This window comes from Trichomycterus rosablanca, chromosome 4, assembly GCF_030014385.1.
Source record: "Trichomycterus rosablanca isolate fTriRos1 chromosome 4, fTriRos1.hap1, whole genome shotgun sequence".
Lineage (NCBI taxonomy): Eukaryota > Metazoa > Chordata > Actinopteri > Siluriformes > Trichomycteridae > Trichomycterus > Trichomycterus rosablanca.
Window position 1 is genome coordinate 49976032 of NC_085991.1, and position 16470 is coordinate 49992501.

At 40.0% G+C, this 16470-nt stretch overlaps 1 protein-coding gene across 1 annotated transcript in view; it reads left to right on the forward strand.

Annotated features, from left to right (window-relative positions):
- Window positions 1-6028, forward strand: part of LOC134311978 (basement membrane-specific heparan sulfate proteoglycan core protein-like) — a 67607-nt gene extending 61579 nt beyond the window's left edge. Inside the window, exons 17-24 of the mRNA XM_062993627.1 lie at window positions 81-359; window positions 1621-1890; window positions 1955-2062; window positions 4475-4531; window positions 4641-4709; window positions 5071-5133; window positions 5209-5286; window positions 5982-6028. Coding sequence (XP_062849697.1) covers window positions 81-359; window positions 1621-1890; window positions 1955-2062; window positions 4475-4531; window positions 4641-4709; window positions 5071-5133; window positions 5209-5286; window positions 5982-6028 — 971 coding nt within the window. The remainder of the gene's footprint in view (window positions 1-80; window positions 360-1620; window positions 1891-1954; window positions 2063-4474; window positions 4532-4640; window positions 4710-5070; window positions 5134-5208; window positions 5287-5981) is intronic.
- The last annotated feature ends 10442 nt before the right edge of the window (window positions 6029-16470 follow it).

The window sequence follows — 16470 nt, forward strand, 5'->3', positions numbered from 1 at the left end:
AGATGAATGTTAAAAGTAAAATGATGTAAATGGTTGTGTGTTTGTGTGTGTGTGTGTGTGTGTGTGTGTGTGTGTTGAAGGTGAATCTTCTTCAGTTTCTCTGATCATCAGTCCCAGCAGAACTCAACACTTTACTGATGAATCTCTCTCACTGAGCTGTGTGGATCAGAGTAAATCTACTGAATGGAGAGTGAGAAGATACACTGATGATCGAGGAGTGTTAGACTGTTCAGCAGTATCAGGAACAGATGGAGAATCTACATGCAACATCAGCTCCCTCAGAACATCCCACGCTGGAGTGTACTGGTGTGAATCTGAATCTGGAGGCAGCAGTAATCCTGTCAACATCACAGTACATGGTGAGTCTACAGGGCTCTTATTATTAATCTTCATTTTACAACACTGAAGAGTCCATTTTTCAAATTCTAATCTGGAGTAATTTCCCCCCAATTGCCTTAATACATATTTGTCATAATGAAATGTTAAACACACTGAATACAGAATAATACAGAATTGTATCACTCTTGTGAAGAATGCACTGCCTATTTAATGGTAACTTTTTGCACCACCTCCAGCAGCAGTAAGTGCAACCCAACACTTTGTATAATTTTATATTAGTCTTTCACATCACTGCAAGACATTTAGCCTGATGAAGCAAAGTGCCCCCATATCACGCTGGGTCTGGTATGTTTGAGTGTATAATGACCTCATTGTAAAATACTATATTTACTTTTGCCAGATTATTAATCGGTAGGAATCGGGAGGAATGCTGCATTAGAAACCGTCGTTCATCAACAGCTGATATAACCACATGGGCAGGGGATTAGTTTGGCAAACCTTTGTTAGGCTCTACAATACAGTTACGTTCACAAATCGTACTTTAAACTTTACTGTAGAAAACAGAAGCCTTATGTTAACAATGTCCAGAAGTGGCAAGCAGTTCTCTGGGCTTGAAGGCATCTGGGATAAACCATCATGCAGTGAAAATGTGTATTGTGGTCAGACATATCAGTATTCCAGAGATTTTTTAGGAGAAACTGACAGTTAGCACTTTTCAACCAAAAGAACTCTGGTTCTTGAACCGGTTCTATTTGAGCTTCTTAGAACCTTGGTGCTGTTTAGAGAACTGGCCTGTGTCTCCACCAGCATTTGGGAACTAAGGATGTTTCATCAATGGTGGGCGTTGCGCAATGAAAGTAAAGAGTAGTAACAAGGTGACGGAGTGCGTAGGTTACCTGAGAGTATTTGTGCTGTTCCTACAGATGTTCGTTTTAAATGCATTGATCAGCTATTGGTTATAAGAAGACGTAGAAAGCAACTCTGTTCCTTGTGTTTGTCTCCATTGTTGCTTTGTTTCACACTTTGCTCACCGTGAGCCTTGGCACAAATTGCTGCTTTTAGCACAACACAAATATCCATTAGTGTGAAATAAGCATGAATTTTCAATCCAGTCTGAAAGTGTCCACATACAGTATATCTGTGTTTAGCTGGATTTTCCTCATTTTTAAATGAAAAATACAATAACAACCGAGTACAAGATACTGTCAGTGTGAACATGGGAGTAAACATCTCTGTGTTAGAATTATTCTGGATTCTTCTTCATCTGTTTCTCTTCTGCAGATGGTGACGTGATCCTGGAGAGTCCTGTTCATTCTGTTACTGAAGGAGAATCTCTGACTCTACACTGTTTATATCGCAAAACTAAACCCTCAAACCTCCGAGCTGATTTCTATAAAGATGGATCAGTCGTGCAGAACCAGACCTCAGGAGAGATGATGATCCATCACGTCTCAAAGTCAGATGAAGGTTTCTACCACTGTAAATACCCAGAGGGAGGAGAATCACCAAAAAGCTGGGTGATCATCAGAGGTGATAAAGACAGCTTGCTATTTAATTCCATTTAATTGATAAATTATACAGTGATTAAATAATAAATCGGGTTCTTTTCTTTCTACAGTTTCAAAATCTGTAGCCACTATTATAGGAGTTGCTGTAGGATTAAGTTCAGCTTTGTTGCTGCTGGTACTGATGATCTTACTTTGGCGCTACAAGAAGAACAAAGGTTTGATGATCAATAGATGCTTGTTGAACATCACATTCCAAAACCATTGGCACTGATATAATGATGCTAGCACAGTGGCCCAGGTGTAAGCAAGTGAATGAGAACATGAATACATTAATGAGTGTGTGAGGTCCTGCAGTGGACTGTTGAATAAAATAACTAAAACTATTCTACATACTTTTACAGCATGATGGTGAGGATTTGTTTCCATAAAGCTTCCTGAGATTTAGTGAAATGAAGCACTGTTGTTAGATGAACAGTTCTCCTTTCAGGTGGTGTTTCAATTCATCTCTAAAGATCTCTGCAGGCAAGTTTTTCTACAACAAATAGTTCTTATGGACCACACTTTAGGCATTGTCTCATGGCAGGGGAATTCTCCAAACTGAGAATGAGAATTTCCTCCAAAAGAAAGTAATGTCATGAGTTGGGGTTTTGTGGTGACCTCTAGAGGCTACTAGGAACATTTTTTGGACTCTTTGCTTACTTGGCCATGTGCTTTTGTGTTTGTGTTGACTAACCATGTTCTCTTGGCCCCGCCTGTCATTGCTCCTGTTTTCTGCCAGTTTGCTCATTGTCACATGTGTCTCATTACTTGCCTTTCATGTGACTAATTACCCTGTGTAATTAAACTTGTCTTTCCTGTTAGTTCTGGCTGAATCTTTGATTTTCCTTGGTGAGTTTGCTGAGCTTTTTGTCCCCATTTGTTCTTTAATAATAAACCTTAAGTTTTGATATGAGCTCATGAGCTTTTGCCCCTGTTTGTTTTTGATAATAAAATGCAGTGAAAACGTTAATAAAATGTTTTTCTTTTCATCTGAGTCTCTGCACTTGGGTCTATTAGTAGTGTAGTGGTTCTGTCTTGGGGACACCACTCAGGGGGCCCCGAGTTCAAATTCACCCTTGGCCTTGACAAGTAAACATATATATTTGGGACTGATTCATTGCCAGCCGTACCTCACGTGCACTATATTCTATCACACATCCATAATGCACTTTAAGGTCTAGTCTTGCTCCTGGCTGCTCTGTTATGCGGGCTGAGTCTGTTCTATAATAGCAGGGCTGGACCAGAGACATCTACAGTAATGTTTGTTTTTAGTGGTTTATTATCAAAAACTACTTCCCCCATCAGGATATGTAAGCAGGCTGAGTTAAAGTCTTTTTACAGAGGATATAGTAATTAATAACTGGAATTAAGTGACCCAACCTAACAAAAAAAAACAACAAACCATAATTTATTCTTCACCAAAATGTACAGCTGGCACTCTGCTCCCTCACAAATTCTGATTTGTCTATCATTAAATCATCATCATTCACTTTAAAAAAAATTATAAAAGGTAAATAATGTGCCTCTTTTCTCTTTCAGCATGATTATGTTCATGAGCACAAAGTAAGGTCTATAAAGGAATGGTTTGGCTAGGCGCTCCAGTTGCCTACACGGTCACCACAAATCACCACAGATACACTAAAGTTTTAGAAAGGCTTCTCAGAAGAGAGGATCGTATTAAAGCTACTAAGAGAAGAGGGAGCAATTTGATATAAATGCCTGTGGTTTTGGAAATGTTGTCCAACAAGCTCATGGTCCAGTGTCCCAATACTTTTCCATGTAGTGTACTTTTGGCCATGAAGTGCCTGTTTTAGCAGTTAAATATTAAAGTAAAAATGTTTTTTTAACTTGAACTGTTTGATTTTGTTGAGAAGATGCAGAGTCCAGGTCGTCATCTACTGCAAGTCACAACACTGATCAGGTTGCAGGTCAGTCTGTAGTACCAGAGAATTTACTGTGTTTACACTCACTGATGATTTTCACTAAACTTCATGGTTTATTTTTAGGTGCTGGTGATATTTATGCAAATACTCACGTACTGACTAACCAGAGCAGAGGTAAGAGTTTTTCTGACTGTTAAATCTGTAAGGAGTGTGAATCCATCTTGTCCTTTTAATGCTAATGTCATGTTTCATGTCCCATTTAAAGAGTTTTGATTTACTTAAGCCTCCTCCTTTACTGGGTATTTTATAAAACCTTGAGCAAAAAATGCACTGACTCTTTTAGAGGTCAGATTGGGATGAACAACAGAAATTTCAAACTTTCACATTTATTCTGACTTAATGCAGCAAGTTTGTGTTAATAAGGTGTGGATGAGCCATCTGCTGGCATGTACAGTACAGCACCCAACTTGCCTAACGTGAAAGATCTGCATACAGTATGAGACCCTTTGTGTATTAAGCTACAGCACAGAAATTTAGGCTAATGTGCTAGCCTACACAGACATGATCTGCTATGTCTGATAGTGGAAGGGCCAAAGTGATTCTTCATTACTGCTGAAATTGGCGCCTCTGCTGGTTGGTTGAAGGTACCTGCACATAGACGGTGAATAATGGAGAGCAACATGTGACTTTCTGAATGTGATACAGTTTCCTGTGAAAAGAAGCAGGTGGCTACTGCACAAATGTTGAAGGGTGATGTGTTAGGTATGGCCCTTCTAGGTCAGATTAGAGGTCTGCAGTGGTGAGTAACATCTGGGTAACTGGATAAGACTAGCCTGTAAGATAAAGAGATGGAGATGTTTTTATTTTCTAGATACTGCCATTGAACTCAGTAATGTTACTTATGCTGAAGTTGACCTGAAACCCAAGAAGAAAAGCAAAGGTAAAAATGTTCTAATAAAAATAAAATGCTTTTTGATACATTAAGAAAATAATTGTATTTTTTTTGTACGGCCGCCTAAGTTATATCAATGATACCCACAGAATGTTGCAAACTTAAACAAGACTGATGTTTCAGGATCTAATAACCATTTTATTTAGTTCTTTTAGAGGGTTTAGATCCAATGCAGCATTATTGACATTATTGTAACAGGTTCACGTACCGTACAGCTTGACATAGATTTTAAGAACTATGTTGTCACATACTGGTGAATTGAGCATTTGGCACATTTGGGACCAGTTCTCACATTTTTCATATCTCTGTAATTGCATATGCAGTTAATATCATTTCACATCTGTCTTAGATGCTGTCAAGGACTTCCTGTACTCTGAAATTACACTGACGAACCTGAAAACTCCCATTAAAGGTAACGCCACATAAAACACATTCGTTCTTGTTATACAATTACTGAAGGAGATAAAAACTGTTTCTGTTTTTTTAGGTGCTGCTGCTGAACCCAGTGATACGACTTATACTGAAATTGACCTGAAACCCAAGAAGAAACCAAGAAAAAGCGAAGGCGAGACTTTTTTCATTAAAATCAAATGCTGTACACCTAATCAATCACACATGGCCATGGTGCTAGCTTTTCTACAGCTGTTTTTTTTAATAAATCACAATAATATTTTTTAAATCCATGCATTAAAAAGCTTATACCACAAGCAGATTTTAAATGTCATGTTTTTATAATAACAATAACCATAATAATAATAATAAATTATTAATAATAATAACAATAATAATATTAATATTTAGTTCAGCTTCAAGAGAACTTACTGTCATTTTAGCTATACACAAGTACATATTAATAAAAAAAAAAAAAAAACACTCCCTCAGGACCAGGGTGCATCACACAACACAAGTGCAAAATGTGCAAAGGTAAACAGGTCTATGAGATAAATGTACATTTATGACATTTGGAAGATGCTGTTGTCCTCAAAGTTGATACAGGACACAATCCAGGCTACTAATGCCTAACTCACACTACAACAACTGATTTTTGTTTACCAACAGATGCACCAACTCAGGGGCAAATCGTACCCTAATAGTGTAGTACCTTAACTGCTGAGCCACAATGTAAAACACTGTATAGTTAAGCGAATAGTCCACTTAGTTCCTAAATACGTTTAAAACTCATGATTACAGTACTGGAAAAAATACATCTGATCAATTTTATCCACCATTATAAAATCTGTTTCTTTCTGTACCCACCAGGAAAGATAAGTGTGGGTGCTGACACTGTGTATTCAGAACTGAAGTAGAACACAGACTAAGGTAAAGAAAATCTTATTTATAAAATCTTTGTACATAATAGGTTTAATTCTAAACACCAAGAGTTTGATTGTTTAAATAAGAGGCACAAACCTTTTTTTTTTTTTTTTTTTTTTTTCAATTTTATGAACCAATTTATCCCTATCAGGGTTTTGGTGGGTCCAGTTCACCCAAAGACAATGGGCATAAAGCAGGAATACTCTGGACAGGGAGCCATTTTATTGCAGGGCTTTAGACACCAAAACCAGTCCAGACTTAGCAAATCATGTCTATGTAAACCCCCAAATCAGAAAAAGTTGGGACAGCATGGAAAAAGCAAATAATAAATAAACAGAGTTTCTTACATTTACTTTAGTTTTTATTTCATTACAGACAGGATGAACCTGAGATATTTCATGTTTTATCTGCTCAACTTTATTTCATTTATTAATAAACATCCATTTCTGCATTTCAGGCCTGCAACACATTTCAAAACAGTTGGGACGGTAAAGCATTTAGCACTTTGTAATGTTGCCGTTCCTTTTCACCCAGTCATTTTGGCACCGAGGAGACCAAGTGATTTAGTGTTTCAGCTTTTATTTTGTCTCGTTCTTCCTGCAAACACGTCTTAAGATGTGTAACAGTAAGAGGGGTTGTCGTTGTTGCATTTTTTTGTTTCAAAATTCTCCACACATGAGGAAAGCTCACATGTCTCCGCCCCAGTCCTGAGGACCAGTTCCGGCGCCCCTTGCTTATTTTAAACTGTCTGACGTTGGTTTGGGTTAGAATGTACAAATTCAGATTCAACACGCCTATGATTAGATTTGATTTGCTGTATTTTTGGGGACAGGTCAGAACTGCAGGCAGGCCAGTCCAGAACCTCTTCTTCTGCAGCCACGCCTTTGTAATGTGTGCAGCAGGTGTTTTTGCATCGTCTTCTTGAAAAATGCTGGATGTCCCTGGAAAAGACGACGTCTTGAAGGCAGCAGATGTTGCTCTAAGATCTCAATGTACTTTTCTACATTAATGCTGCATCACAGAGTGTAAATGACCTTTATTAAGAGCACTGACCCACCCATACCATGACAGAACCTGGTATTGACACACCCCCATACCATGACAGACCCTGGTACTGACACACCCCCATACCATGACAGACCCTGGTACTGACACACCCCCATACCATGACAGACCCTGGTACTGACACACCCCCATACCATGACAGACCCTGGTACTGACACACCCCCATACCATGACAGACCCTGGTACTGACAGACCCTGGTACTGACACACCCCCATACCATGACAGACCCTGGTACTGACAGACCCTGGTACTGACACCCCCCCAGACCATGACAGACCCTGGTACTGACACACCCACATACCATGACAGACCCTGGTACTGACACACCCCCATACCATGACAGACCCTGGTACTGACACACCCCATACCATGACAGACCCTGGTACTGATACACCCCATACCATGACAGACCCTGGTACTGACACAGACCCATACCATGACAGACCCTGGTACTGACACACCCCATACCATGACAGACCCTGGTACTGACACAGACCCATACCATGACAGACCCTGGTACTGACACACCCCCATACCATGACAGACCCTGGTACTGACACACCCACATACCATGACAGACCCTGGTACTGACACACCCCCACACCATGACAGACCCTGGTACTGACACACCCCACACCATGACAGACCCTGGCACTGACACACCCCCACACCATGACAGACCCTGGTACTGACACACCCACATACCATGACAGACCCTGCTACTGACTCACCCCCATACCATGACAGACCCTGGTACTGACACACCCCATACCATGACAGACCCTGGTACTGACACACCCACATACCATGACAGACCCTGGTACTGACACACCCACATACCATGACAGACCCTGGTACTGACACACCCACATACCATGACAGACCCTGCTACTGACACACCCCATACCATGACAGACCCTGCTACTGACACACCCCCATACCATGACAGACCCTGGTACTGACACACCCACATACCATGACAGACCCTGGTACTGACACACCCACATACCATGACAGACCCTGGTACTGACACACCGACATACCATGACAGACCCTGGTACTGACACACCCACATACCATGACAGACCCTGCTACTGACACACCCCCATACCATGACAGACCCTGGTACTGACACACCCACATACCATGACAGACCCTGGTACTGACACACCCACATACCATGACAGACCCTGGTACTGACACACCCCACACCATGACAGACCCTGGTACTGACACACCCACATACCATGACAGACCCTGGTACTGACACACCCACATACCATGACAGACCCTGGTACTGTCACACCCACATACCATGACAGACCCTGGTAGTGACACACCCACATACCATGACAGACCTTGGCACTGACACACCCCCACACCATGACAGACCCTGGTACTGACACACCCACATACCATGACAGACCCTGCTACTGACTCACCCCCATACCATGACAGACCCTGGTACTGACACACCCCATACCATGACAGACCCTGGTACTGACACACCCACATACCATGACAGACCCTGGTACTGACACACCCACATACCATGACAGACCCTGGTACTGACACACCCCCATACCATGACAGACCCTGCTACTGACACACCCCCATACCATGACAGACCCTGGTACTGACACACCCACATACCATGACAGACCCTGGTACTGACACACCCACATACCATGACAGACCCTGGTACTGACACACCCACATACCATGACAGACCCTGGTACTGACACACCCACATACCATGACAGACCCTGCTACTGACACACCCCCATACCATGACAGACCCTGCTACTGACACACCCCCATACCATGACAGACCCTGGTACTGACACACCCACATACCATGACAGACCCTGGTACTGACACACCCCAATACCATGACAGACCCTGGTACTGACACACCCACATACCATGACAGACCCTGGTACTGACACACCCACATACCATGACAGACCCTGGTACTGACACACCCACATACCATGACAGACCCTGGTACTGACACACCCCAATACCATGACAGACCCTGGTACTGACACACCCACATACCATGACAGACCCTGGTACTGACACACCCACATACCATGACAGACCCTGGTACTGACACACCCCAATACCATGACAGACCCTGGTACTGACACACCCACATACCATGACAGACCCTGGTACTGACACACCCACATACCATGACAGACCCTGGTACTGACACACCCACATACCATGACAGACCCTGGTACTGACACACCCTCATACCATGACAGACCCTGACTTTTGGACTTGTTACTGATAACAGTCTGGATGGTCCTTTTCATCTTTGGTCTGGAACACACGGCATCCTTTTTTTTTCCACAAAAGACCTGGAAAACATTTCAATTATGATTATTTTCCAAATCCTTTAAATTATTAAGAAATGAAAACGATTTCTTCTTATTGTTTATTTCTGGTTTTAGAAATTCTGCTTAACTTCACTTTCTTCTAATCTAAGTGAAAAGCTAAAATAATCTGTACTGTTTGTTGTGGTTTCATATTTAGAATTATTAATGCTGTATGAATTGCTTTTATTGGTGGTTTGTGATTTGAAAGTGTTTGATCCAGTAAAATATTAATAATAAACTGGTGTAATTTACTGGTTTTAGCTATGATTTCTAATGTTTCAGTATTATTGTTAGATTTTTTTTATTAGTAGTTCTATTGTTTCTCTTTTGACTTTTGATTTATGTTCTTTTTTTAATTTTTCATGATCTTAATTTTTATCTCGTTTCAATTTCATGTTCTCTTAATTGTAACTAAATGTTTGCAAGAAGTCTTTCTGAGGTTCTAGATCTCAGGAATGTTTTAATGCTTTTAATTTTTCCTTATGTAAAGCACTTTGAATTGCCACTGTGTATGAAAGGTGCTATACAAATAAACTTGCCTTGCCTTTTATTTTCTTTTTATACAGTAATCACCACTGTACTTTTAGCAAGAACATGCAGTAATATTTTTACCGTACTGCAGTGGTAAAACAATAAGTTAATGCTTTCAGCTTCAATTTTTTCATTTTTTTAATTTCTGTTTTTATAGTTTACTTAATGTTAAGAAAAAAATGCAATACTGTTTAATGTGTAATATTTGTACTGAGCTGTTTTAATGCTGTGTCTGGGAGACTGGACCAACTATTTTAGGTAGGCTCTTATCAGAATCTAAAATGAACGAAATAAATGCTTTAATGCTTTATTTGTTCTATTTTAAAAGACATGCAGGACATCAGCATCATTGTTCTTTTAAAACCTTTTTAAAACATTTTAATAAAATATATAAAATGCTCAACTACAGTGTAATTCTGATTTAGTATTTTATAATGTAATTTATAACAATCTATTTTATATATATTTATCATTTATCTAAAGCCCAGTTACCATTTACATTGTGTTTACTCTGAATGGATGAGTTGTGCATGGTGACATTAAACTCATTTCTTGAGTCTAATAGAAAGTGGAAGAACATTTCAGCTCCACCTGCTCAGGTTCAATCCTGTTATTAAACATCCACTAACAATTTACAGCTTAATAGATTTAAAATCAGGTATAATCTGAGGATTTACATTTACAGATTATTTTATACATCAACATTGTTCAGGAATTTACTTCATTTGTGCTCTCGGATGTTTTACTAGATATTAAACATTTATATGTCAAAATCACAACCAACAGTTGTACACAATAATAAATTGTTCTCGTGTGCATTATACGTTCTGTTATGTCTGTTATAAATCACTGTACTCTTGTTGATTCTATTAGACACCATAATAATGCATCACTGTTCTAATAATACTATTTCTTGTAATGATGTCACAGTGCTCCACACATTAGTGTTGCGTCATACTGTGCCGTCCTTCTATTGGTAGATTATAGCCGAGTGTCATAGCAGTGCTAATGCCTAGTTTACACTACACTATTTTTGCCCTGGTTTTTACTCGCCAACTGGTCGGCACTAGATTTGCCGGCTCGGCGGCAACTCTGCGTTTGCTTGGCGATCAAAACTCTCGGTTGGTATGTGTGAACTGTTTAACAACTCAATCTGAGCAGCTCACTGAATGCTTGACCACTGAAGAGAGATATCTAGGATGCTAAATATCTGGATCAGTTGGTTGCGACTGGCAGACACCAAACCATGATACCAACTATGCCTTACAATTTATTAACCTCCAACTCACTACAGAACAGACGATCCCCGCTGGTCACGTAGCCCAATCCACTCCGATTTATTTATTTTTCCTCTTTGCTTTTACGCTGCACATCAGCGCACAAACAACTTTGATCTCTCGCTACTTGTTGACGTGCATTTTTGGACGTGGTATCATTAAACCCCTCGTCAATTTAGTTTTCGTGACCAAACTTAGTTTGAGGGACCAGAGAAGCCAGTTGGTGATAGATGGTGTAGTGTGAAACCTTCTGTCGCCGATCAGTCGTGTAGTGTAAAAGCCACACCGACTTGAAAGACTCCTGATTACAAGAGATCCAGTTGTGTAGTTTGAACTGTACAGCGACCTGACCACTTGGAAAGTCGTGTAGTGTGAACTTGACATTAAGCGGTCAGATTTTAATCAAATTTCTGACACTGCTAGAACATTTTCCATCAGCTGTTTATGGTCTCAGCAGCACTAAATCAAGGAAAAAATTTTATATTCAAAAAATATTTACTTAGGATTAGGGATGTGCATGAACCTATCAAACAGCAATCGACAAAGAATTAATTGTTAATTTAATTAATTGATAAGTTAAATATTATTTACATTTATTTCCAACAGCTGACATTCAATTTCAATTCTGCTCTCACTGTTTATGTTCATTTTAATGTTCTACATCACTATGTTGAACGAACTACGTGAAATATGTGGTACATTCACATAAACCAGGGGTGTCCATACTTTTGTGGCTTGAGATCTAATATTTCAGTCGACAGGTCATCGCGTCATTTTTCAGAAATCCTTTGTGGTTTTTCTCAAATGCGCTTCAATTGCCTTTATTAACTTGCATTTCTCAAAATGTTCACTAGGTGGAGGCAAACCGCACATTAAAGAAACAGTGGCCACATTTCATGTCAATCACGTTGATCTGTTAGAATGAGGTGGATCTACCAGCGTGCAGTATTAAGCTACAGAAAAGAACAATTGCAGTCATTATTAAACTACATAATATACAGTTTGTCTCAGTTATACGTATGTGGCCGTTAACAAGGTAAACATGGTTGTTGTTGTAAGCTTTTCTCCACTCTAAGTGATGTTAAATAAAGAGGAAATGATTTGCTCTCCCCGTTCTGTTCACTCTAAAGCCAAAATAAAACTAGTTTCAGTGCTGTTTTATGGTTTTGTACACAATAAATAGCTAGATAAATAATTACAAACCCCATATCCAGAAAATAATGGACATTGTGTAAAATGCATTAAAAAGAAGCACTGACCTAATACTTTTTTCTTATGTTTTAACACTGTTTTTCCTGGTCTGGGTTGCGGTGGATTAGATTTTCCTGGAATCATGTTGGGACAGAGGCATGTTGTGTTACATCATGTTTCTTATTAATTACAATTTTTAATCATTTAACAGTCCATGGTTGCTGTTCTGGTCGGATTTTCCTCATGATGTGCCATACATTTCAAATAGGACACGGATCTGAACTGCAGGCAGCCAGTCAAGCACAGGTACTCTGTGTTTATGAAGCCATGCTGTTGTAGTGCGTGCACAATGAGGACGCACCACCAAAGGGTGAAAGGGAATACATTTTTCTATCACATTCAACCAGTGTTAAACTAGCTGTGACTGTTCTGGACAGTCTGTCTTGCCTCTGAATATCGTAGTCCAATCAGTGTAGAGTTGTGCTCCATACAGTACCGCAGTTTCAGTCTGATTGAAAATCGCCCGGATTGCTCTCATAAACTCTCATGTTAAAGCTTTTTTTTCAAACTGTAGGCACTGCAATACAATCTGTATGGGTTCCGGGAGTGCTCGCACTTACGTGCTTGCGTCACACGTAACCTGGTGTAACGATAATTGGAGCTAGGGTTGCCAACCATCCTGTAAAATACAGAATCGTTTCTAATTTGGAAACTAAACGTGGTGTTTCGTATTCAACTGATCCGTATTTTTATCAGTGGGAGAGAAATGCTGCAGATTAGACTGAGACAGGGCGATATGTATGAAACAGAAGGAAACTGGTACCGTGGGAATTAGAAAGCGTTTGGTTATTATTTTGAGTAGTTTTCACTTTCAGTCTTAGCAATGCCTTGTGTGTGCAGGCTTATCAGCCTAACAACCTGTTATTACTCCACTGTTTGAGTAGCGCAGTGGGCAGAGCGCATCACATGGATTTTTCTGCCCTAGGTTCGAATCCGGCTTAGGGCGAAAGTAAAGTAACACAAGCAGGGCCGGCACTTTTCTCACTGCTCCCCTAAACAATGCAGTCCAGAACCGGGGCTGCATGTCAGTGTGAAGATGGATTATGTAAAAATGTTGTTTGCACTATTGAGAAAAAATGTTACATGATGTTCTTTATATTGTTTTGCCTAAAATATGCTTCTGATTTATTATTATAAAGAATGATAATAATAAACGTTAAACAGCCTAAATAAAACATTTTGATAATGTTCCTATGACAGTGTAAAACCTGTTATATTATTTATAGGTGCAACCCTAACCACCCCACATGGGGATCGAACCCAGGACCTTCTTGCTGTGAGGTGACAGTGCTACCCACCAAGCCTCAGTGCCACCCAGTAGTTGATTTAAAAAAATACTAGTTGAGGTTCAGTGTACCAACACATGGAAAATATCAGCAAACAAAACTATTTTTAACTAAGACACTAATAGTCAGTGAAACTGTTGCAGGAGTGTGAAAAATTCTCTCTTATTATTTTTACATTAATTTTTCTTTCTTTTGTAGTAAAAGCTGAAACAGAGAAACATCTTTTATTTAAGTAGTGTGAGTGTGAGCTGTTACACCCGACAACGTGGTTTCCTAATGTGGCCCGCTCTTAAATACTGGAATGTATTTGATTTTTAGAATTATTTCTGTACATTAGTGGTTATGTGCGAGGACTGACCAGAGAAAGTACACTGCTGGTACACTCAAGTACCACACCACTGACAGATGGAGTAAAATAGGTGTAACTGGTTTCAGGATAATTGTTACCAGTTCTCACAGTAAAACTAATGTTGTGTTTACAGTTCAGGTTGATGGAAACAGAACTGCAGATTCTACTTACTGGCAGCTGCATGACAGTTTTAAAGAGAATGTTAAATTCAGCCACACTACAAGTGTTAGTATCACATACACAAAAACCGTTCCGGCTGCACTTGTGCACTTCTCTTTTCTCACAGTTGTAAGTATCTCACCATGTTTGGACATGCTGGCCACATGCCCATGCCTATTTTTATTTACAGATTAGATTTTACTCTAAAGCCAAAATAAAACAAACAAATCTGTTGATGCATGCAATAATCCCGGTACACAAATCCACAAAGTTCATCTGGACACAAGTTTGTCGTAGAGATACGTTTCGTCACTCAATCCCAATTACTTCTTCATTCTAAGCTGGTGGTGGTGGATACCCCAACCTTATATGCAGCCGATTTGCAAAACGACCGATCACCGCTCATTGCATAACAATGGAACCGGTGATCAGGTCCATATGCAAATTGCAATGACCATTAATTACAATGGTCATGTGTGTCTTTCACATATGATTGGGGTATAGCTCCAATAACAGCGTTGTAAGATGGTGAGAGATGTACTCTCAGGCCCCCTCCCTGGGTTGGTTTGAACTTATTCAAGTAGGGCAAGTAGTGTGGGTGAGCTGTTACACCCCACAACATGGTTTCCTAATGTGGCCCACACTTATATATGGAATGTATTTGATTTTAATAATTACAGAGAAAGTACACTGCTGGTACACTCAAGTACCACACCACTGACAGAGTACACAAATAAAAACACAAACACAAATAACATTTGTCGGCTCATCATCTAAAACTCAATCCCAGCAAGACAGAGATGTTGCTCATTCCTGGAGATCAGTCCAACCCAGGACCTAGTAATTTCTCTGGATGACTCCCAGATCAGACCATCTGATAAGGTAAGAAGCCTTGGTGTTATCCTTGATAACCAGCTGACATTCTCTCCTCATATAGCCAACATGACAAGATCGTGCCGGTTCCTCCTGTACAACATCAGGAAGATTCGGCCATTTCTCTCCAGGGAAGCTACTCAGATTCTGGTGCAATCACTTGTAATCTCACAGTTGGACGACTGCAACTCCCTCCTGGCTGGAGCTCCCATGTCCACGATTAAACCCTTGCAGCTCATTCAAAATGCAGCTGCCCGTCTGGTTTTTAACTAACCTAAACACTGCCACATCACCCCACTGCTGCCACATCATCACCCCACTACTGCCACATCACCCCACTGCTGCTTTCTCTTCACTGGCTTCCTGTAGCTGCACGCAATCAGTTTAAAACACTTATGCTCGCCTACAAAGCCAAAAATGGACCAGCCCCAAGCTACCTTCGTGGTCTAATCAAACCCCGCTCTGTACCACACAACCTCCATGCCACTAGTCTCGCTCGACTTGAGCCTCCATCCAGGATTAAAGGAAGACAAGCATCAAGGCTCTTCTCTGTCCTAGCGCCCAAGTGGTGGAATGAACTTCCTCTGTCTGTCCGAACATCTGAGTCTCTTGCTGTCTTTAAAAAACGATTAAAAACACACCTTTTTATTAAGCACTTAAGCTGACTTGTACTTATTTACTAACATTTTGTTCCATTCTTTTCCAATTCCACAAAAAAAAAAAACACTTGGGTTCTAACAGGTTTCAGCAGATTTGTGTTCTTTGACTGTTGTTTACTAAAACTTGAGAAATGAAATGTTTACTATGGAAGCACTTCTGTAAGTCGCTCTGGATAAGAGCATCTGCTAAATGCTGAAAATGTAAATGTAAATTTGTTCTGAAATTCTCTTTTTCACAGTTGTAAGTATCGTTTGGACATGCTGGCCACATGTCCCTAAATAACTGCTACTTGTATTTACAGATTAGATTTATAGAGTTTATGTTATAAAACATGGTGGTGCTTTTAAAAATTCTGCTTCAGAATTGATCTATTTTTTACTTTTATACACAAACCACCCAATCATTACTCTCTCTCTCTCGCTCTCTCTCTCTCTCTCTCTCTCTCTCTTTGAGAACATATCTACAGGAAGTATTTAACACTTTAATGCTCATTCAGTCGATCAGTTAGTTGGACAGGATGTTCAGGACACTTCCTGTGATGCTCTGTGAGTAATAAATTGTTCTTGTATCTTTATTACCTTGAGGGTTGATAAATG